Source organism: Schistocerca cancellata, chromosome 1 (assembly GCF_023864275.1).
Source record: "Schistocerca cancellata isolate TAMUIC-IGC-003103 chromosome 1, iqSchCanc2.1, whole genome shotgun sequence".
Lineage (NCBI taxonomy): Eukaryota > Metazoa > Arthropoda > Insecta > Orthoptera > Acrididae > Schistocerca > Schistocerca cancellata.
Genome location: NC_064626.1, coordinates 474010551 through 474035302, shown reverse-complemented (window position 1 = coordinate 474035302; position 24752 = coordinate 474010551). Strand labels below are relative to the sequence as shown.

At 39.6% G+C, this 24752-nt stretch overlaps 1 protein-coding gene across 1 annotated transcript in view; it reads right to left on the bottom strand.

Annotated features, from left to right (window-relative positions):
* Positions 1-24752, bottom strand: part of LOC126177132 (eIF-2-alpha kinase GCN2) — a 317728-nt gene that overhangs the window by 12260 nt on the left and 280716 nt on the right. Inside the window, exons 25-27 of the mRNA XM_049924405.1 lie at positions 9630-9876; positions 7594-7703; positions 1487-1706 (exon numbers count right to left, since the gene is read on the bottom strand). Coding sequence (XP_049780362.1) covers positions 1487-1706; positions 7594-7703; positions 9630-9876 — 577 coding nt within the window. The remainder of the gene's footprint in view (positions 1-1486; positions 1707-7593; positions 7704-9629; positions 9877-24752) is intronic.

The window sequence follows — 24752 nt, the reverse complement described above, 5'->3', positions numbered from 1 at the left end:
CTTTTTGCAGTCATTTACTTATTGGCCGTACGACCACAAGGAACAAACTCAGGATGCACTATCCCATTGTACTCAAAGAAACCAATGAGAAGAACTTTCACATGTGATCACACTTCTCGAATTTTTTTTCGGTCTTGGCTGTTTGGGCAGTTTCCATTAGGACGACTGTCTTTACAAGTTCTGGATCATTCCAGGCTTCATTCAACAATTGCTGAGTAATGTCTATGCAACATTCTTTTTGGTCGAAATACAACAATTTCACAACAAACGTTGCTGCTACATGTTTCATGCCCAAAAAATCTGAAAAAAATTGCTTGGTAGGACCAAAAGGATATGCCAACATCATCAAAAACGTTTCTAATGGAGATTTGGCAATTTTCAACCATTTTCTTTACTTCTTCCACATTGTTGTCAGTGATCTTCAATGTCTTCTTGATCCACTTTCAAACATTTATACCACTCAAAAACTCTTGTCTTACTCAGATTGTATTCGCCAAAAGCCACAGTCAACTTTATTCCATTTTTCAAGCAAAATTTAGTGGAAACACTTTGATCCATCTTTTTTGAAAGTAAAAATTTGCCAAGCACTCGAAAACACCTATAACCTTTTTGACTGTCAACAATAAACTAAATATTCAAAACAGCTGCCAATGCAAACATACATCAGGGACATAAAAGATAAAGAGGATTTTTTAATTTTATTTTTAAACTGGATATATAAAATATGTGAAATTAGAAATTCGTGTTACTTTTGGGTCACACCTCAAACCCACCCAGAAAGGAAATCACTTATCAATTATTGGCAAGGTTGGAATAATTAGCAGTATTGCTATCTTTTATCAAGAGCTATATAAAATCTAAACAATTTACCACACTGGTTGTCAATGTTTGGATTAAAATATAGATTTATTTTTCCCTGTTGCACAGCTAACCAGAAACAGTTTCAAAGATATATTTGAGACGTAATTGATTGGTCAAGTGATAAAAATGTGTTTACTGTTTACTTTAACATTTCTTCTTTATTTACAATAACATTAAATCAGTGAATGAAATATAAGTGGAGGAAATCATCAAGTACAATTATCTTAAATGTAACTCTTCGGAAATTTGTATTGCAAACTAAACAAAGTGTGGAAAAAGTGGATAACATCTGAAGAGGGAAAGTAGTAAAAATAGGATGATCACAAAAGGGAGGTGTGCCACATGAGAAGAAAAGCAGAGAAATGGCTGTTAAGGAGTGTGCAAGTGTCAAATGAAAGAAAGATAACTGATCAGTAGATAAAAGAATACAAGCAAGAAAGATCATAGGAAAAAGAGGAAAATGAATGGTACTGAAACTTATTATTCAATTATCTATCTAGAGGAGCCTGTATAGAAGTTAGTTTGTTCAAATTATCATGATTTCAGAGTCATTGTAAGCCTACCTCTGCATTCATGTACTCATATAAATGAAAGTGAAATACACTGACAAAACATTGGAACTTACCAGTCCTTCATGGCGTCGCCGTTGACTGACATTTAACTTATCAAGTGTGAGATTAAAATTGCAATTAACTTGAGAGCCACTGCTTGGAGGTCCTGGATTTGTTTGAGTAAAAAATTCATTTTTCGCTTCAACTCGTGAATTTGGTGTGCTAGGTTCCTTACCAGTTAACCTTAGCATCAGGTCTACCAATTCATTTAATTGCACTTTACGTTCCTGGAACCTAAAAAAGAAAGAAAAAATAAATAAATTAATTAAATAAAATTCAGTCATGATTAAGTTACAGATCCTTCTCTTCCTCTTTCACACCCCCAGCGGGCGCGCGCGCGTCCACACACACACACACACACACACACACACACACACACACACACACACACACACACACACACAGTGTAGGAGTGCAGCTGGGGGATGAGGAGGAGGAGAGATGTTTAGGAGAGAGAACCTTGAGATGGGAGAGGGGCAGGGAAGGGTGAGAGGGGGAGAAGGGGCAGGCAAGGTAAAGAGGAGAAAGGGGGAGAGGGGGGCAGGGAAGGGTGAGAGGGGAGAGGAGGAGGGAGCAGGGGGAGGGCGGGAGGGAGCAGGGGGAGGGCGGGAGGGAGAAGGGGGAAGGCAGGAGGGAGAAGGGGGTGGGCAGGAGGCAGTGGGGGAGGGACAAAGGCAAAAAGGGCAGGATATGTATGGTGGTAAGAAAAAAAAACCCCTAGATTTTTCCCAGTACATGTGTTACAGGGTGAAAATACATTTTTTTCCCCAGGTGAAAATACACTTTTTCCTGGGTGAAAGTACAATTTTTCCACATTAAGTGACATACATTTCCCCCCGGAGTTATAAAATTTTTCAATCATTTGAATGGTAAAGGTTTTACATACTTGCAATGCGCTTTCATCAGCAATTCGTATTTCACGTCACGCGATCTCACCAACTTTTGATGTAGTCAGCCAGTAGCTACATCTCAGTTAAGTAGTACGAACACCAAAACAGAAAAGTTCAAGGTTTAAATTAATGTACATGTAGTATAGCTACAGGGGAAGGACCCGTTATTTTTCTAAGTTTCTGGACCTCTAAGTGCTAGGCTTTGAATGAGAGTGAAATGCTCTTGCGTATTTAAAGTTTAGTGCATACTGAGGCATCACATGATGGTGTGCAGCACTGCGGCACATTGTTTGGTAAGGACACATGAAGTTACTGCACTTACGGAAACTGTTTTATCATATCCTATCCAGACAATGAATGCAAAATAAGAAAGCAGTCCTTGGCATAATATTCATTTCAAAACTTGGCTCTACAATTTGAAATACATTTTCAAATGCAGTGACAGATTTTTAATTCGTGCTCTAAAATAATGTTATGTAGAGCTTCCAATCAGGTTTACAACTTTGCAGCAAAAAAGCTAGTAAGAAAGAATACAAATTTCATGAGAGAGAAAAAATACGGCAGTCTGTCAGCCTATAATTTACCAAAGAACGGCGTTCTGTAAATTTAAGGTGTAAACAACAGGCATCCGAGTTTCACGGAAGGCAAATTTGTAAAATAAAGCTGTCAATATATATGAAGCAAAACATTTTATTCAGTACTACTAATCAAATTTGCTTGCTTAGTCATCTTCAAGTGAACATTTACATACGTTCATACATATACAGCATTATCAGATCTTACAGTACGACATAAACGAAACAGGACATCAGAGAATAGTCCAAGAGCATCAGAATTTCATAAGCCATAAATTTGGAGGCTTGACATTATTTATTAATTTACACCTTAAATTCACAGAATGCCGAGGAAGCAGAGGCTCTTGCGCTCTCAGTTCAAAAGGGAATACACAAACGACAACAAGCGAAGGTTAATAGAGGTTCGTGTGTCTTCACGAAAAGATCTATGCGTGAAGCATACAACTACCACTGTCACGCCTTAGCAAAAGATCTGGCAGAGCACCCCGTAAATTCTGGTCACATATACAGTCACTAAGCAGGTCTAAAGGCTTCCATTCAGTCCCTTGTTGACCAGTCTAGTGTGGCAGTGGCAGTTGCAGATAGCAAGTCAATAGCTGAAGTTTTAAATTTCACATTCAAGAAATTGTTAACACAGGAGAATCATACAAACATACCATCTTTTGAGCTTGCATTTATTGTGAATCTCTCGTCTAGCACAAAGTACCAAGAGACTAGAAAAAAGTGCAGGTGACTCCAGTATATAAGGAAGGTAAAAGAACCCGCAAAATTAACACCTATATCCCTAACTTCTATTTGCTGCAGAATCCTTGAACATATTCTCACTTTGAATACAATAAACTTTATTGAGACTGAGAAGCTTATTTCCACCAGCATGGTTTTAGAATTCATCGCTCATGCAAAACTCAGCTTGCCCTTTTTTCACATTGTATACTGAGAAACATGTATGAAGGGCAACAGGCAGATTCCGTATTTTTAGATTTCCAGAAAGCATTTGACAAGGTGCCCCGTTGCAGGCTGTTAACAAAGGTACAAGAATATGGAATAAGTTCACAGATATATGAGTGGCTTGTAGAAGTCTTAAGTAATAGAACCCAGTACGTTGTCCTAAAAGCTGAGTGTCCATCGGAGACAGGGGTATCATCAGGAGTGCCCCAGTGAAGTGTGATAGGGCCACTGTTGTTCTGTATGCACATAAATGATTTGGCAGACAGGATAGGCAGCAATCCCCGGTTGCTTGCTGAGGATGCTGTGGTCCACAGTAAGGTGTTGAAGTTGAGTGACAGTAGGAAGATACAAGACGATTTAGACAAAACTTCTGGTTGTTGTGATGAATGGCAGCTAACTCTAAATGTAGAAAAACGTAAGTTAATGCAGACATGTAGGAAAAACAAACCTATAATTTTCAGATACAGCAATGGTAGGGTCATACTTGCCACACGTCACGTCATTTAAATATCTGAATACAACACTGCAAAGTGACATGGACTGGAACAAGAACATGAGGATAGTGGTAGGGAAGGAAAATGATTGACTTTGGTTCATTGGGAGAATTTTGGGAAACTGGTTCATCTTTAAAGGAGACTGCATAAAGGATGCAAGTGTGACCTATTCTTGAGTACTGCTAGAGTGTTTGCAATCCACACCAGGTTGGACTGAAGGAAGACATCGAAGCAAAGAGGTGGGCTGCTAGATTTGTTATTGGTAGGTTCGAACAACACGTAAGTGTTATAGAGATGCTTCATGAACTCAAATGGGAATCTCTGGGAGGAAGTTGACGTTCTTTTCTAGAAACGCTATTGAGAAAATTAACAGAACCATGATTTGAAGCTGACTGCTGAATGATTCTATTGTAGCCAATGTACACTGTGCGTAACAACCATGAAGGTAAGAGATATGAGGAATTAGGGCTCATACTGAGGCGTGCAGACCGTCGTTTTTCCCTCGCTCTGGTTGGTTTGTGGGGGTTGAAGGGACCAGACTACAAAGGTCATTGGCCCCTTTTTCCATGAACATGAAACACCCATAAGGAAGAAAAACTAGCAATAGAGATGACCAGGAACTGGCAGGGTGGGGTGGGGTGGGGGGGTGGGGTGGGGGGGGGGTGGGGGAGGGGGGAAGAAGAAGAAGAAGAAGAAGAAGAAGAAGAAGAAGAAGGAAATGCCAACCACTAAGAGAAACACTAAAAATCCCAATCTAAAACCGTAGACCAAAGGCCAGGCTCTACACAAAAAAAAAGACACAAACCCTCAGATCGAGCGATAAAAGCCCCCTGCACGAATAAAACTCAAAACTAAGCGTGCCATCACAGTGTCCTCCGTTAAAAGTGCGGAGAGCGTGTCAGGCAGCGCGAACATCTGCCTGATCACAGTTAAAAGTGGACAGTTCAACAAAATGTGGGCACCTGTCAATGCTGAACCACAGCGACAGAGAGGTGGGTCCTCGCGGCACAATAAATAACTGTGTGTCAGCCAGGTGTGGCCAATGCATAGCTGGCAGAGTAGAATGGAGTCCTTGTGAGAGGCTTGCAAGGAGGAGTGCCACATACACGACACGACCCGAAGTTTGTTGGGTGAAGGCAGCGTGCGCCATTCAGCATCCCAGGTACCAAGGCCCTTCTGCTGCAAAACTGACTAGAGATCACAATCCGAAAGGCCAATCTGCAGGGCCGGTGCACCAACAGCCTGTCAACCTGATCATTACCCGGTATGCCGACATGACCCAGGGTCCACACAAAAACCACAGAGTGGCCGTGACGGGCAAGAGTATGAAGGGACTCCTGGATAGTCATCACCACACGAGAGTGAGAAAAACACTGGTCGATAGCTCGTAAACCGCTCAGGGAGTCACTACAGATGACGAAAGACTCACCTGGGCAGGAGCGGACATACTTGAGGGAGCGAGAGATGGCTACCAGCTCCGCACTGAAAACACTGCCGCCATCCAGTACGAGCGTTGTTCAGAGTGATCCCCAAGAGTAAAAGCATAACCAACTCGACCAGCAACCATCAAACCATCGGTATAGACTACGGCGGACCCGACAAACGGGGCAGGGATGGAAACAAAGTGGCGGCGGAGGGACTGAGTCTTTCGAACTATGCGCCAAATCCAGCCGACGGCTTGGACAGGGCACACACCACGAGGGTATACAGACATAGTCCTGGAAAGGAGGCGGGAGTGGGAAAAACTCAAGCCCTGAGAGAAGAGACCGGACGCGAATCACTATCAGACACCCTGACCAGGGTCACCGTTCCAGAAGATGGACGATCAAGTTGGGGAACAGGAGACGGTAATTGGGATGCCCAGGCAAGCTAAAAACATGCGCAGCATAAGCAGTCAGCAGTCACTGGCGCTGGATCCGCAATGGAGGGACACCAGCCTCCACAAGTAGGCTGGCGACTGGGCTCGTGCAGAAAGCTCCAGTGGTGAGTCGGATCCCAAAGTGAAGGATGGGATCAAGCAACCGCAATGTGGAAGGCAATGCCGAACCATAAGCCAGGCTCCCATAATCAAGACGGGACTGAATCAATGAGTGATACAGTTGGAGAAGGGTAGACCGATCGGCACCCTAGCTGGTGTGACTCAAGCAACGAAGAGCGTTAAGATGGCGCCAGCACGTTTTTTAAGCTACCGAATATGAGAGAGCCAAGTCAATCGGGCATTAAAAAGCAAGCCCAAAAACTGATGTGCCTCCAACACGGCAAGATGTTTGCCATCAAGATAAACCCATTGCTCAGGGTGAACAGTGCGATGCTGGCAGAAATGTATGATGCATGTCTCTGTGGCCGAGAACTGGAAGCCGTGCATGATGGCCCAAGACTGCACCCTGAGGATAGTGCCCTGTAGTTGCCATTCAGCAACCGCAATGCCAGTGGAGCTGTAGTACATGCAGGAGTCATCAGCATACGAAGAAGTCGATACGGACGTTCCCACAGCTGCAGCTAGCCCATTGACAGCAACTAAAAAGAGGCAGGCACTCAAGACGGAGCCTTGTGGGACCCCATTCTCCTGGACTCGGGAGGAACTATGGGAGAGACCAACCTGCATGTGAAAGGAATGAAGCGACACAAAATTTTGAATAAAAATTGGGAGCAGGCAAACAAATGGATAGAGTTTCACTTTCTATACATGTGTATCTTATATTAATAGATTAACTTACAAATTTGCACTAATTCAACTGCTTGAAATGAAGTTATAATGAAATCTAGACCTTTTGCTGCTTACAGGTGTTGATAAATATCATCAGGTACAGTTGAAAAATGTGTGCCCTGACTGGGACTCGAACCCGGGACCTCCAGCTTACATGGCAGATGCTCTATCCAATTGAGTCACCGAGGACACAGATGATAGTGTGACGGCAGGGACTTATCTCTGGCATGCTCCCTACACTTTCCAACTTTCTGTCCACACACTAAATTTGCAGTGCCCTTGCCCACCATACTCATTACTTGCAGCAGTCACTCTACCAATTCCCGTAAGAGTTCAGGCAATGTGACGATCATTAGCCAGTAAGCCTTATCTATATGAAGATTTATCAACACCTGTAAGCATCGAAAGGTCTAGATTTCATTATAACTTCATTCTTAAAGAGCTGCAAGATCACCAATAGTAATCTGTACAGATACTAGCTTCATATGCATGAAATGATGTTCTCACCTGTCTTTTTCCCAGCTTCGGACTCTGACTGATTCCACTTCACAGTCTTTTAGCATTATAAAGTGGGGCACAGACATCTCTCGGCAGTAATCTTGAACCTCTTCCAGGGTCTGCAGAACAAATGAGCAAGACATAAATCTGTATGTTTTAGTTTTTATCCAATAAGAAAAAGCAAAAAGAAATAAAGAAGAAACAAATGGGATTACAAACAACCTTTTTTTAAATTAATTATTTGCATTTAACTTTTTCCAATTACCTGCCATCAAAGCTACCCATAAATCATTCTTTCTAAGTTTCCTGTGGCAGCTATTGCAATATCATGATTATTTCCATCACTTTCTTCCACTTACTTTGGTGAGTATTTCTGTGACTAACTAGCACAGACCAGACAAGTCCAAAACAAATTGTACAGTTATTCTTTGAATAATCCCTGCTTACTTTTCATCTACAATGTTTTAATGTACATTAGAAACAATGTGTCTAATTTTGTGTTGAGAAGTGACATTCATAGCCATAACACTAGAAACAGAACATCTGTAGACGTACCATATCACAGATTATTAAAATTGCATAACTCGTACCTAATTCTTGGACTAAGGATGTTTAATAAACTAATTGCTGACTTTAAAGAACTGCCTGTAAATATCTTTAAAGCTAAATCATACAAGCTACTAGTGAACAATCGTTTTACACCATTGATGAATTCTTTGAAGATGAAAATACTTTATTCTAACGTGTACCTATTTTATGTAAACTAATTTACATCGATATAGTAGTTTATGTAGAAATATATGCTCTTGACTTTGTCTATTGCTGTAATCAGCTGAACGACAATAAAATTATTATTATTATTATTATTATTATTATTATTTAAGTTCAACTTGGCAGTCTCAGACTGAAGAAAAAATGCTCAACAACCAGAGGCTTAAGGAAGTCATTCTTCTTACAGGTGAATTACATTTCCTTAGGCTTCATCCAATGAATCAGCCTGTCATTATCTTGCCCAAAACTAAATTTATACAGTGCTCTCACCTTACATTGTTACAAATGAATATCTCTAGATATTTGAAATAATTTTGCCTGATTCCAATGGCAATGTCATCACACAACATCAGGATATTTTTGGCTCATTTGAGCACAATACATTAGATTTCTTTCTGTAAAAAGTTAGTCACCAGTCTTTGCACAAAGCACTGACAAACTACAAGATTTTTTGTACATTCAACAACGATGCAGCCAAGTCACCATTGAATAGTTTCAGAGAGCTACCTACATTAATTAGCAAGTTACATGTATCTCTACTCATTAATGGGAATGATAAATGGAGTGCAAAGTTTACTCAGCTCTGAAGGCACATATTCTGCTTATTAACATTGAGAAACTTATTGAAGGCTCTTTGAAAGGAAAGAAAAACTTTGGCTCCGCTATTTACTGCCTCCCAGATATTGTGAATGAAAAGAGTGAGCTGAATTTCACATTATTAGTACTTTCAGAAATCTTGAAAATACAGGAGAGTTGGCTGCTCTCCAAAATAATCATCATGTAGGAGAAGAACTCATTGAATTTGATGATACAGGCCTGTAATTCTATGCATCTGTTCTCTTCTTAAAAACTGGAATGAGCTACTTCTTTATCATTTGGAATGTTCTACTGATTCAAAAATCTATGATGTACTGCTGATATAAAAAGAGCCAATGTTCTCTCATAATACAGTTGATTAAAGATACCCAAATAGGTACACTGAATTCTTCTCTAACAAATAACAGTGGTTGCTGCTTGATTTCACAATCAATGATCCATTTCCATCTCTGTGCTGTTACCGAAAGAAAGAATCATAGTGGGTTAGAATTTAGGAAAAAATGTTTGAGGCAACAGTGTTGAATGGGTGGCTAAAATGGTTTCAATATTATGTGCAAGTCCTAACATGTACCTGAAATTAATTACATAATAGTTGAAATGTTTCTTACAGTGATTATTCAGTATGATTATAATTTTTGAGGAGAAATTTTTGATATTTTAAGAAACTAATATATTACCTGCATGCTATCAAGAAGCAATGTTTGCACACCATGAGCCCAGAGTTCTTTGGCAATACTAGCTTTCTGCTTGAAGAGGAAGCGTTGTCCTAGGGAGCAAACAACTACATCTACTGTACTAGCTGCTCCAGACAGGACAGCTCGAGCCTCTTGCAAGGCTAACACTATTTTATCCAGTGAGATGCTTACACCAGCAGCTGATTGTGTCATTCCGCGTGTTGCCAATCCTGTCAGCTCAAGTGTGTGCCTACAGCCAAGAAAGAAACACACATTGTAAATGCAGAGTGTGACTTAAATGTAATGTTCTCATCATATACTGAAAACTTTACATTAGCTTTATCAACAAATAATCAAACTAAAGAAGAAAACACTCTCAAAAGTATATCTTTAGCAGAATATTTGCTAATTCAAAAGTAAGAAAATAAACCACAAAATTTAAATGAAATTTCATTCTACACTGGAATGTTCACTGATGTGAACGTTCTTGACAAGCTGTGTTGTAGATTGTTTCTTTAAACCATAACTTTGTCTATTCTTGCCCAGTAGCCACATTTAAGAATTCCTTTATTAAATTATAAGATAACAGGCAGGAACAAATAAACAAAACTAATGACCAGGGGCACTGACTTATAAAAGATATTGGGGGGGGGGGGGGGGCATACTGGACGTCCTGCTCCTGGAAATTTTCTAGATTTTAGATGAAAAATAGTGAGTTATAACTTTTTTTTAAGAATTTTTGGGTCATATGATCAACATTAGAAACTTGTAAACTGGACTCTTGATAACTCAACACTCTGGGAAACGTGACAAGCCTGACACATTTTTTGGCTTTGAAAAAAAGAAACAAAACATAAACACACACGGTATTTTCGTAAAAAGCTAATTTAATTTACAGTAATAATCATGCTTATAAACTATTACACAGCAGTGAATTTATAGCTCTGAAAAGACTGAAATTATATTTAAATAAATCCTAAACTATCATTAAAAAAATAAAACACAAAATATTGCTGTCACACAGTAAAAGCTATTTGATTACTAAGTGAAATAGTTAATTTAAGCTTACTCTGAATGAGGCTCAGGGTTCATTAAGTAAAAACAATATCTCAAAGTTAATGCTTTAATACAGTTAATAATGTTAATACAGTATGCCTAGTTAATACAGTATGCCTAATACTTTCAGTCAAAAAGTAAGTAAATAGCAGGTTTTAACTGGGTCTTACACCCTAAAAATATTTAAGTATTTCAAAATAACTAATACAGTACTAAACCAGTACTAATATTTCAAAACTGAAAATTTAACATTGTGTATGTATTTAATTCTCTATTTTATAAAGACTTTTAATACTACTCTAAATGCCATTTTTAGGGCTAGAGTGTCTTTTCAAAGGTCCAAATGTCAACCATCTGACTGGATTACTGAATATGAAGTTGTTGATGACTGGTCAGATACCCAATTCATCCAAAACATTTTGGTGGGCATGAAGAACAGCCAAGTTATTCAATTGCTTCTGCACCATTGGTGATCGGAGATATGACTTCAGACATCTAAGGGTGGAAATGACCATTCTGTTGCTGCTGTCATGATTTGAACTACTTTGACAAGCTTAATGCACTTCACTCCTTCACATAACATTTCTCCAACTGCAGGCTCTTCTGAAATGTACTTTCTTACATCACGCATGTTTTTTAAAACTAGTTGCTTTTTATTAGCGATGTTGGCTGACATATTCAAGTGTAAGCACAGTCTCTCAATGTCTATGTCATTTTTGAAAAACTCAGTTGATTTTTCCAAATTTGTTTCGCCTCTGTTTACTAAAAGCAAGCACTGTTGTTCAACAGCAATGACCTATGTGAGTCCAGTTCAAGCAAACCGCTCAGTAATGCAAGATTGCAACGTTTCACAAACTTCAATGTAAATAGCTTTGTAGTACTCCTTTGGGGTTTTGAAAATGTGTGGTGAGCTGGCTTCGTTGTTTTCATACTTCTTTGGTACATTTCAATTATGAGGAAGTAAAGGATCAACAACTTGTGAAGGTTTTTCTTTTAAACACAATTCACAAAAGTGTTCAAAACTATCACACCTTCCATTCAATATACAAATCAAGCCCTTATATATTTTTTACAGATCAGCAACACTTAGATGAGGGCATTGAATTTTTTCATTGACATCCTCTACTGGGTTCACTGCATGCCAATAAAGACGTAACAAGAAATAAGTCTTGAAGTGTAACATTGACTCAAGGCAGCCTGCACATTTGAAGCCTGCCTCTGTTTTGTTCTCTGCAGAAAATGTTTCAAAAACTCTAGAAGTTCTTCAAAGTTTTTCAATATTCTCAAGATACTATAAGCTTGCATAGTCCATTGAGTCGGGCAAAGGTGTTGTAGACCAGCTTGGTTGTTGGCACTCTTACAGTGTATGCTTCTGAAAAGTCCCATCCTTTTGTTGGATTACTTTACAATGTTTATTAAGTCCTTGTCTAAAGCCATAATATCCCTCATAGACGTAAGATGACAGAGACTGTATACAACTGCCAAGTCTAAACTGTGAGCAGTAAGTCACATAACATGCTTTTGGTTGTATATCCTAAACTAACTTTTTTAGTCCTTTGAACTTACCTCTCACATTCGAGGCACCACCATAGCACTGTCCTCTTAAGTTATCTATTGACAAATCAAGACGAGCAAAAACGTCTTTTAAAATACTAAACAGAATTTGTGATTCAGTGTTGGGGGTCTTGTATAAGCCAATAAAGACTTCGTTGATGATTAAGGAATCATCGACAGTACAATACAAAATAACACTTGTTCATGAATCAAAGAATCACTTGTTTCATCTGCCATAATAGAAAAATGTTCAGTTTTCCTGACTGAAGCCAATATCATTCTCAACACAGATTTACCTAGTAGATCAATGATCTCGTTTTGAATATCGTGGGGGGCTCCACTTATACCCCGAACGCCCCAACCAATCTTGAAACTCAGGTATGTCATTCTTTAGGAGTTCCAACAACTGAAAAAAATTTGAGTTTACATCTTTGTGCCCTCTAATTGCTAATCCTTGCCAGCATAGAAATAGCACAGTAGTAAAGACTGTCTCAAGAACTAAACGGCCTTTCTTCATATCACTATCTAACTGTTGATTCAATTGAGAGGTCACACTTCGGTTTCGTGACAAAAGTTAGTTTCAGAACACCTTATTTATGCATAAATGTATTTTCATGAAGACAGAATTTTTTCAAAGCCTTTTTTAACCCCATGGAAGTAAATGTATCTTCTTCTTCCTTTTTTTATTTTATTTTATTTATTTATTTATTTTTTTTGAAAAAAATTGTAATAGATTTTTAGGATCTGCCTCCTTGCAGGTTTTGCAAAAAACTTTTTCAGTAGATGCTTCATATTCTAGCCATGTATATTTGATCAACCAAGACTTCAGAAATGATCTTCCCTTACTGGATTGTCCAGGTTTCAGCTGTGAATGGTTCTCGCCTGAAGATGACGAAGCAACTGATGACTTGCAGTATCATCAACTTCCAAGTGCGCCTTTTTGGTAACAAATTTATCAATTGCAAACTTAATTCACAATACACTAAGAGACTAAAGTAAACGAATAAAATATAGTCGTATAAAATAGTCCACTGGCCTGCTGGTGCCAGACTTTACCTACAGGTTCGCACACTGGGACAAATTCTAAGTGTGCCCGCGCCACCATATCACTATCATAATTCACGCCACTCATTTTCAGTTAATCTGCTTACTACTGTAATAATCATTTGTTTTAATTCATTACTGAATGTATTTTAAATTGTAACCATCATCAAACAAGGAAAATAAAAAATTCAACATAATTTTGTGATTTTACAAATAATAATGCAACTAATAATTTTCTTAAATTAATGGGAGGGCTCAGCCCCCCAAACAAATTTTTGAGGGGGCTCGGGCCACTTCAGGTCCCATGGAGTTGGCACCTGCACTAGTGACTAACACACAAATAACTTTGTGATGAGCAAAAACCTGGATACGGCATCGATATCCTGTCTTCATTTACATCTTTGTATCTATTTTTATTTTCCCAGTTGTTCTCATTTCACTTTATAAATTCAGTATATTTCATTATGTGACACAACTGTGGTAATATTTGGGAGGGAAAATGTTTGTTTAAATGTAATGGCCTCACTGGTCTTCTTGCTGCTTGTTATCAGACGAATAAATGACTAATAGTGAAGATAACCACTGTTGTTTCCACCGAAGATTGACTTGTGAGTCCCCCATGTGCATTTGCACAAATAAAAAAATTGAATAATTGGCGAGAAACACTGTTCATAGGGCCGCCTAAAGTATAGTTAGATTTTAAAATATTGGCTACGTCACTGTCCAGGGGCCAGGCAACCCAACCTACATCTACATCTACATGGATACTCTGCAAATCAGATTTAAGTGTCCGGGGGAGGGTTTATCGCACCACCTTCACAATTCTCTATTATTCCAATCTCATATAGCACACAGAAAGAATGAACACCTATATCTTTCTGTATGAGCTCTGATTTCCCTTATTTTATCTTTGTGATCGTTGCTCCCTATTTTCGCATTCGGAGGAGAAAGTTGGTGACTGGAATTTCATGAGAAGATTCCGTCGCAATGAAAAACGTCTTTCTTTTAATGATGTCCATCCCAAATCCTGTATCATTTCTCTGACACTCTCTCCCATATTTCATGATAAAATCAAAATGTGCTGCCTTTCTTTGAACTTTTTCGATGAACTCAGTCAGTCCTATCTGGTAAGGATCCCACACCGCGCAGCAGTATTCTAAAAGAGGATGGACAAGCATAGTGTAGGCAGTCTCCTTAGTAGGTCTGGTACATTTTCTGAGTGTCCTGCCAATGAAACGCAGTCTTTGGTTAGCCTTCCCCATAACATTTTCTGTGTGTTCCTTCCAATTTAAATTGTTTGTAATTGTAATACCTAGATATTTAGTTGAATTTACAGCTTTTAGATTAGATTGATTTATGGTGTAACCAAAGTTTAACGCGTTCTTTTTAGCAGTCATGTGGATGACCTCACACTTTTCGTCATTTAAGGTCAACTGCCACTTTTCGCACCATTCCGATATTTCTTCTAAATTGTTTTGCAGTTTGTTTGATCTTCTGATGACTTTATTAGTCGATAAAGAACAGCGTCATCTGCAAACAACCGAAGACGGCTGCTCAAATTGTCTCCCAAATCATTTATATAGATGAGGAACAGCAAAGGGCCTATAACACTACCTTGGGGAACGCCAGAAATCACTTCTGTGTTACTCGATGACTTTCCGTCAATTACAACGAACTGTGGCCTCTCTGACAGGTAATCACAGATCCAGTCACATAACTGAGACGATATTCCATAAGCACGCAATTTCACTACGAGCCACTTGTGTGGTACAGTGTCAAAAGCCTTCCGGAAATCCAGAAATATGGAATCGATCTGAAATCCCTTGTCAATAGCACTCAGCACTTCATGTGAATAAGGAGCTAGTAGTGTTTCACAAGAATGATGTTTTCTAAACCCATGTAGACTGTGTGTCAATAGACCATTTTCTTCGAGGTAATTCATTACATTCGAACACAATATATGTTATAAAATCCTGCTGCATATCAATGTTAACGATATGGGCCTGTAATTTAGTGGATTATTCCTACTACCTTTCCTGAATATGGGTGTGACCTGTGCAACTTTCCAGTCTTTGGGTATGGATCTTTCATTGAGCGAACGGTTGTATATGATTGTTAAGTATGGAGCTAATGCATCAGCATGCTCCGAAAGGAACCTAATTGGTATACAGTCTTGACCAGAAGACTTGCTTTTATTAAGTGATTTAAGTTGCTTCATTACTGCAAGGATATTTGCTTCTATGTTACTCATGTTGGCAGCTGTTCACAATTCCAATTCTGGAATATTTACTTCGTTGTCTTCTGTGAAGGCATTTCGGAAGGCTGTGTTTAGTAACTCTGCTTTGGCACCACTGTCTTCGATAGTAGCTCCATTGCTATCGCGCAGAGAAGGCATTGATTGTTTCTTGCCGCTAACATACTTCACATACGACCAGAATCACTTTGGATTTTCTGCCAGGTTTCGAGACAAAGTTTTGTTGTGGAAACTGTTATAAGCATCTCGCATTGAAGTCCGTGCTAAATTTCGAGCTTCTGTAAAAGATCGCCAATCTTGGGGATTTTGCATCTGTTTAAACTTGGCATGTTTGTTTCGTTGTTTCTGCAACAGTGTTCTCACTTGTTTTGTGTAACAAAGAGGATCAGCTCCGTTGTTTGTTAATTTATTTTTTTTATCTGCTTTTTTGAATAGGTACATTTTTTGCTTGTTTTTCGAGGATTGGAGGATTACAATATTCAATCTTGCTACGACAGCCCTGTGTTCACTAATCCATGAATCGGTTTTGATGCTCGTTATTAACACAGGATTATTTGTTGCTAAGAGGTCAAGTGTGTTTTCACAACCGTTTACTATTCGCATGGGCTCCTCCTTACCGCATTGCTTCTCCCATCACTCACAGTTGCTTGCAACTAGTTTCAGCAATTGGAGAGAGTAGGCATGTGGGCGAGTCTTGCATTTGCTTGAGTATGTGTATGTTTTGTCTAATTCAGAAGAAGGCTTTTTGACCAAAAGCTTACTTGTTTAGCAATTATTGTTGTGCCTAACTGTGATTCACCATTTCTAGTACATGGTGAATAGCAAACTATTCTTTTCATAATACTGTCATTCATTATTCCATCATGGATTTTCCATTTAATGCTATATACACATATTACGCAGGAATTTGAGCAAATGTTATTTGCTTTTTAATGGTGCTCTAATTGTTCTCTTACAAAGAGTTTTTGCTCATATGGACGCTATTTTGCATCATTACATCACTAATAGATATGAAAGAATTGAACTAATTACAGGCATACAGCTCTAATGGCTTCTGTTTACTAATGTTGCCACTACTTTCACTGTTTTGTGTTTTATTTACTAGAAAATTCACTTTCTCATGCATGGAATATGCATTCCGGCCCATAATCTGAAATTCTAATTGTTGTGTACATAGTTCCGCGTAGTCAGCGCGTACACAACTTTCCCACTAGAGCGCGCCCCGCTAAGCACAACAGCGCAGGCGCAGTGCTCGTCCGTCTCCGCACCACGAGATGGCACTGCCTTAGAGATGTACCAAATTCTGCTTCCGCCAATCCGCGTATTAATATGTAACGCAGCCAATGAGATTGCTGCTAACATAGAACCTTTTCTCCTCACGGATCACACTCATGCAGTGATACATTAATGCGCAAGGTATTATAACGAGTGTACAGACCTCCAATTACTCAGTCTGCATTTGTCCGCATTAGTCTGTACCAGTCTATAGTCAAGTTTCAGACTGCACCTAATAAGATTATCATATTCCTGTACATAGCCATGAAGAGAAATGTATAGACACTTTGTCAAGTATCAGAGATATGTGAGAATAAGATTAACGTACCAAGACCAAAGGAACTTCAGATTGTCAATTGTAAACAGCATCCAGAATCAAGTTACGTAATGTCTATGCTTTTTATTATTTTAATAAATGTGTGTGAAATTTAATCAAGTTCTGTTTAAAGTTGGTCACCGTCAATCTGCTACTCTAAGCGTGCAAGTGGCATTTCTATCATCTGACCTAACAGCAGAAGATAAACACGCCACGATAAGACCACGAGACATATTGCTGATACTCACCTACTTCGTTAGAGTGACAAGTCAAATAATCTGATGGTGTGTGTACCGAAGGTCTTACAGTACGCACACCACACTAATATTCACAGAAAATCTCTTAGAACACATTGATAGGGTTCACCGAGCCCTACCCATTGACAGTACATTTGTCTAAGTTACCAATTTTTGAAGATTGTATATCCAAAACATTTAATAAATCATAAACTGGATCCCATAGCGGCTGCGCATCTTCACTCATGCACTTGTCTAATTTTTGTCTTTAAAACCATGTGACTGGTTTCTCTGTCAATGTTTCGATTCAGTTTTTATTTAGAGTTTCTCTTATTTCATATTTCTTCATTTGCTGGTTCAGCCATGGTGGCTACCTTCCCTGGTCAATTCAAATGGTCGGGTTTAACTCACCATATGGCATGCATCTCCAGCTAGGTGACCTGCAGTCAGGATTTCTCATACTTTGAGCACTGCCAATCATTGCACATCAATAATGGCGCCACATACTGACCATGACCAAAAGCTCATCCAGACAATCATAGCTGCTCCACAGCTATGTCAAAATACACTCTTTGGCTGTTATAACACTCCAAATTCGGCTGTTTGCACTACAACAGGACACATGCACTTGATGATGTCTGTTATTTAAGTTTCTCATAGGCCTTTTCAGGATGTATCATCTCGACTAGAATCTAAATCCTTCTCATTATATGATTAGATTTTCGAATAGTATAATCTCTAATATTATTTTATGTATTTACACTGTGTCTCTTCCCTCTACATGAGCTTCCTCGATACATGTCCATATGTCTCTTGCTTCCTCTTCTTCAGTGACACTGCCTCCCTGCTGCTGTCTCTTGTCTTTCTTCTTTATGATGCCACAGTGTGCTTGGTCTATGATAGTGTGTTACTTTCTCTGCTCTCTTTCACCACAGTATGTCATTCTCCATTACTTCTTGTTGACTTCTACTGAGAAGCACTTCACTGAGATTGTCTGTGAAACTTTTAAAACATCTTCAACCTAGCATTTTGTTTCTTCTAGAGGAGACATCATCAGCAGCCAAGAATATAGTCTGTTTCTCTTATTTGAACTGCTTTGACTGACACTATGTGCATGACACAATGATGTAACCACCACTGTTCACAGGCCCCAAGCAAACAATACATAAGATTTCACTGTCATAATAATTAGGTGAGAAAGCAATCATTTTTCAAAACAGCAAACATTTTAAAAATTATGTTCTTATTGTCTTGCCTGTGTTCACAGAAATTGCTGCTAGGGTTCTGGAGCGCATGTTATATCCATGCAGTTGTGGCACTTCCAAATGAGGGCTTTCCAGGTCTGGATGGACCATTGGCAAACATGCAGTCAATAGGCATGGACAGAGATGGTTATACAGAGCTATTACAAATGATTGAAGCGATTTCATAAATTCACTGTAGCTCCATTCATTGACTTATGGTCACGACACACTACAGATATGTAGAAAAACTCAAAGTTTTGTTCGGCTGAAGCTGCACTTCAGGTTTCTGCCGCCAGAGCGCTCGAGAGCGCAGTGAGACAAAACGGCGACAGGAGACGATAAAGCGTATGTCGTACTTGAAATGCACTCACATCAGTCAGTCATAACAGTGCAACGACGCTTCAGGACGAAGTTCAACAAAGATCCACCAACTGCTAACTCCATTCGGCGATGGTATGCGCAGTTTAAAGCTTCTGGATGCCTCTGTAAGGGGAAATCAACGGGTTGGCCTGCAGTGAGCGAAGAAACGGTTGAACGCATGCGGGCAAGTTTCACGCGTAGTCTGCGGAAAATTGGCTCATGCCACAACTGGAGACCGACAGCGCCGACTTCATCTTTCAACAGGATGGTGCCCCACCGCACTTCCATCATGATGTTCGGCATTTCTTAAACAGGAGATTGGAAAACCGATGGATCGGTCGTGGTGGAGATCATGATCAGCAATTCATGTCATGGCCTCCACGCTCTCCTGACTTAACCCCATGCGATTCCTTTCTGTGGGGTTATGTGAAAGATTCAGTGTTTAAACCTCCTCTACCAAGAAACGTGCCAGAACTGCGAGCTTGCATCAACGATGCTTTCGAACTCATTGATGGGGACATGCTGCGCCGAGTGTGGGAGGAACTTGATTATCGGCTTGATGTCTGCCGAATCACTAAAGGGGCACATATCGAACATTTGTGAATGCCTAAAAAAACTTTTTGAGTTTTTGTATGTGTGTACAAAGCATTTTGAAAATATCTCAAATAATAAAGTTATTGTAGAGCTGTGAAATCGCTTCAGTCATTTGTAATAACCCTGTATATGGCAGTGCTCCAAATGACCTTGGAGTGTCTGCTCTCATACGACGCCACCCATGGGTGTTAACCACTGTAGCCAGCATCCACACGTCTTTTGCCCATATGAGCATGCCCACTCTGTTGTGTATGGCAGATATCGCCTCGCATGCCACATGCAGGGTTCCCGGAGGCTGTGGGGCTTAGAGGTGGAGGAGAGTTTGCAGTTGTTTCCTACAGAAGGAGTCCACTGCACTAGGGTCATGAATGGGAGTGGTCCTGAACATGCTCAGGAACATTGTGAGCATTGCTGCGGTGTTAATGGTTCCCACTGCCTTTAATATTTGCTAATTGAATGTTCGCACCATTCGGTCTGCTTTATCATTGGGGGAGGGGGGAAACAGCAGACTAAATATATCTGTGATCATGTTTGAGGGGCACAATTGTTTGAAAGCTTACACTGTGAGTTGGGACCGATAGTCCAACAAGATGGATGAGCATGTTAATTGTGGTATCTACTGTGGTGGATGCCATGCTGACAATGTTGCTATCTGAGTTCATATATTGTCATTCTGTCATCTGGAAATAGTGGAGCTCTGCACACTAGAAAATGGAGTACCAATAGAGGAACCAGAACTTCTCTGACATATTCTTCTGTTCGAGTTCATGGAGGGGTGAAAGCAGTGGAGGCAGCCAGAAACATTGTGTACGGGGATAATGACACTGGACAAGAGCACGGAAGGAAAATGGTTTTCTCATTTTGAGGAGAGTTATTTTGACTTTAGTGACTCTCCACATTTAGGAAGACCTCTGGGCTTTGACACAGATCATTTAAATACATTAGTCCACAATGAACCACATCAGTGTAGTCAAGAACTGGCAATGTGCTGAACTGTGATCATTTCACCATCATGTGACATTTGCTTGCAATGGGGAAGATTCAAAAATCAGGTGTGGGTACTGCATGCTCTACGCCACAATCATAAAAATCAGCAGGTGGCAATACGTGCATCTCTGCTTGCTTGCCATCAACTGACTTGGAACAACACTGATTGTTCCTATCCCATGTCAACACTAGTGACAAGAAATGGTATCTTTATGCTAACATAAGGAAAAGAAAGGAATGACTGAGCCCAAATAAAGTGGCAACTCACCATACAAAGACCTGCGCACATCAACAAAATATAATGTTACACATCTTGTTGAAAAGCAATGGCATGGCGTACCATGAATTGCTTCCATCACTGCTGACATTTATTGTCAATAACTGAGACACCCTGCAGATGCAAGTCAAGAAAAGTGACTAGGAAGGCCACGCGAAGTGATGCTATTCCATGGTAACAGCTGCCCGCATTCTGCTAGACTGAACAAAAAAATGCTATGCACTAGTTGGCGTGGGAAATCATTCCACACGTGAATTATTCACCGGATCTTGCACCCTCTGATTTTCACCTTTTCCACTCTCTATTGAACGATCTGAAACAAACTTCTTTTCCAGATGAAAATGCGCTCCAAAAATGGCTTTATGAGTTCTTTGCCTCAAAACCAAGTTATTTCTGCAGTAGCAGAATCAAAAAGTTACCACTGCATTAGCAAGCTGTTGTAAATAGTGAAGAAGGATGTATTATTGATGACTAAACTCTGCTACGTGTCTCTTTTGTGTTTATTAAACTTACAGAAAATGCTATGAACTTATGCACTAACCCAATATGTAGGCCAACCATGGAAAACAGTGCATGACTTGCTGTAAGATAGTGTCAGGTGTGTATCTGCTGATCTGCTGCAATTCGAGCAGCCGTAATACGAAAACCATTCAATGTTTGTCACTGTGGAAACATTACGTTTCCTGCTGGTTAAAGTCTAGGTCTGGTCCCATGGGTAGCATCCTTGTGTGTGTTGTACTGTGGGCTCATGTTTAATGATAAAATTGTAGAAGCCGAAGTGCCCAAGCCTGCAGGCGCTGTAAAGACTGGAGTGCACCTCCAGAGAGATACCAGCAGATTGTGGCCCATAATAAAAGTAAGTTGATCCCAAATAGGTAGACACGGAACTTCTTAATGGCAAATACAATTGCTATGGGCTCTTTTACTACCTGCGAGCAGTTCATTTGAGTGGGTGTCAGCATCTTTGACACAAAGGCCATTGGTTGTTCAATAACTTAATCATTCCTATGTGCCAGCACTGCACCAGTGCTGTACAGAGAGGCAACAACAGCCAAAGCTAGTGGACTTGACAGGGAAAAACAAACATCATCTGAACAGGCCTGGAAGGCTTTGCAGTACCTACCAGCCACCGTGTCATCCTCAGCCATTGGGCGTCACCAGATGAGGATACAGATACGGAGGGGTGTGTGGTCAGCACACTGCTCTCCCAGCCGTTATCAGTTTTCACTACTTGTCAGTCAAGTAGCTCCTCAATTAGCCTCACAAGGGCTGAGTGAGCCCACTTGCCACCAGCAGTGGGCAGACCTGGACGGTGACCCATCCAAGTGCAAGCCAAGCCAAACAGCACTTAACTTCAGTGATCTGACGGGAACCAGTGTTACCACTGTGACAAAGTCGTTGGCAAAAAATGCGCAAGGCAATGCACAAAGTTCAGCATACCCTTCAGCTGCATGAAAATGTGCTCACAGGCACTTCACCTGTACTGCATGCTTTTGTTCTACAACTGGTTTGGCTGGTACATGATACGGGTCGCTTGTGAAATGAATTTAGAATATAATAATAATAATAATAATAATAAGTGATTAGTTGGTTCAGGACAGAACTAATGAAGCCTCGGACAAGCACTGTCATGGTCGGGGACGACGCTTATGCCCTATGCCACATGGAAAATGATTTAAATCCAAATAGAGTTGTTTTGCAGGATATGCTTCCTGCAACCACTCTAGAAGGAAAACAAAGACAGAGGATGAGATGGTCAGATGAAGTTAACCGACACCTCATGTTCTGTTATTACCAAGCAACAAACTTATGAACCAACACAACTGGATACAGATCACAAGTATACACAAAATTTATTACCAGATATGCAGAATTAATATTTTTAACAGAACAACGACTAGCTGATCAGATCCGTGTAATAATAAAAAATAACAGGATACCCCAGTCAGAATTAGAAAACATCAAAAATCAAGTACAACAAATACTGGAACAAAATAATGTGCAATCAGAAGAAGAAGAAAATACAGTAATGGACTCAAACATCCCAGAGCAAACAAACAAAGAACACCACGCATCAATTAAACAATCAGAGGAAAACGACATCTTAAGACGGCCACCAGAATAAGCAAAACTAGAACATGAAGTGACACACGTTAGATATAGAAGAAAAATTTCAGCTAACATATATAGAATACAAAGACACAAATACAGACATTAGACCATTCTTGCAATAGACCACCAAATAACCCACAAGTCGAAACAACAATAACAACTATCAACACAATCATACACAACAAAATAAATGAAAATACAACAATGGAAGAGTTACAACTACTGGTTTATATAGGAGCACTCACTACACTAAATATACACACTAGGCAGAGATCAGAACAAACCAACACACAGAAGAAACCCATAAAACCAGCATGGCAACACAGGCTACAGATCAGAATAGAAAAACTGAGAAAAGACATCGGACAGCTAACACAATTTATAAGAAATGAAATATCAGACAAAAAACGAAAAAGGTTACGTAAAACCTCACATCAAGAATTGATAGAGCAATTAGATGAAAAGAAGCAGAAATTACATGCATTGGCCAAACGACTTAGAAGATACAAAAAAGTGAAAATAGAAGGAAACAAAACCAAACATTCAACACAAACCAAAAGAAATTTTATCAGACAATAGATAACACACACATTAAAATAGACAACCCACCAAACATAACAGACATGGAACACTTCTGGAGCAACATATGGTCAAATCCGGTACAACATAACAGGCATGCACGGTGGATACAAGCAGAAACAGACACATACAAGATGATACCACAAATGCCCGAAGTGATAATTTTGCAACATGAAGTCACCCGAGCAATTAATTCTATGGACAATTGGAAAGTCCCTGGAAATGATAAAATAGCAAATTTCTGGCTAAAGAAGTTCACCTCAACACATTCACATCTAACTAAATTATTTAACAGTTACATTGCAGACCCATACACATTCCCTGATACACTTACACATGGAATAACTTATCTGAAACCTAAAGATCAAGCAGACACAGCAAACCCAGCAAAATATTGCCCCATAACATGCCTACCAACAATATACAAAATATTAACTTCAGTCATTACACAGAAATTAATGACACATACAACACAGAACAAAATTATAAATGAAGAACGAAAAGGCTGTTGCAAAGGAGCACGAGGATGTAAAGAGCAACTGATAATAGATGCAGAGGAAAGAAATAATAATAATTCAGCTTTCCCAAAAAAAGCTAGCAGTTCCTGAATGTTTTGGAGACAGGGGAGAGAGTCAATAGGTGTGACATTGCAGCGAATGTGTTGGATTCCTTCTTTATTTAGCAGGTGTCCAAGTTAGGCATTTGTCTAAGTGACACTTTAACCCTACGTCAGGTAACACAGTAAATAAGGTGAAAAGGTTCCACAGATAATTCCGATGTGTCGATGTGTAATGCCCCTTACAACTGCTTCACTGAGATAATTAGTGCAAACAGGGATGAATGTGGTTAACTGTTCCCTGTAACTCTCGAAGCTTGCTGGAGCAGGAATGACCTCAAAAGGCAAATGTTTGTATTTGTGCAAGTCAAAAGGAGTGTTTAGAACGAACATGCGTTGTGATTCCTTGTTCAGCTGGATTTTGCTAAAATGCATCAGCACTGTCTATCTTAGAAAAATATTCTTCTCTGATAACTACAACAATGTAGGAAAAGACAAATTGCTACTTACCGTAAAGATGACACATTAAATTGCAGACAGACACTATTAAAAGACACTTACACATTAGCTTTCAGCCACAGCCTTCGTCAGAAAAAGAAAGAGAAACACACAGTATTCATTCACACAAGCAAGCACACCTCATGCAGACATGACCATCAGATCCAGTAGCTCAGAATAGAAT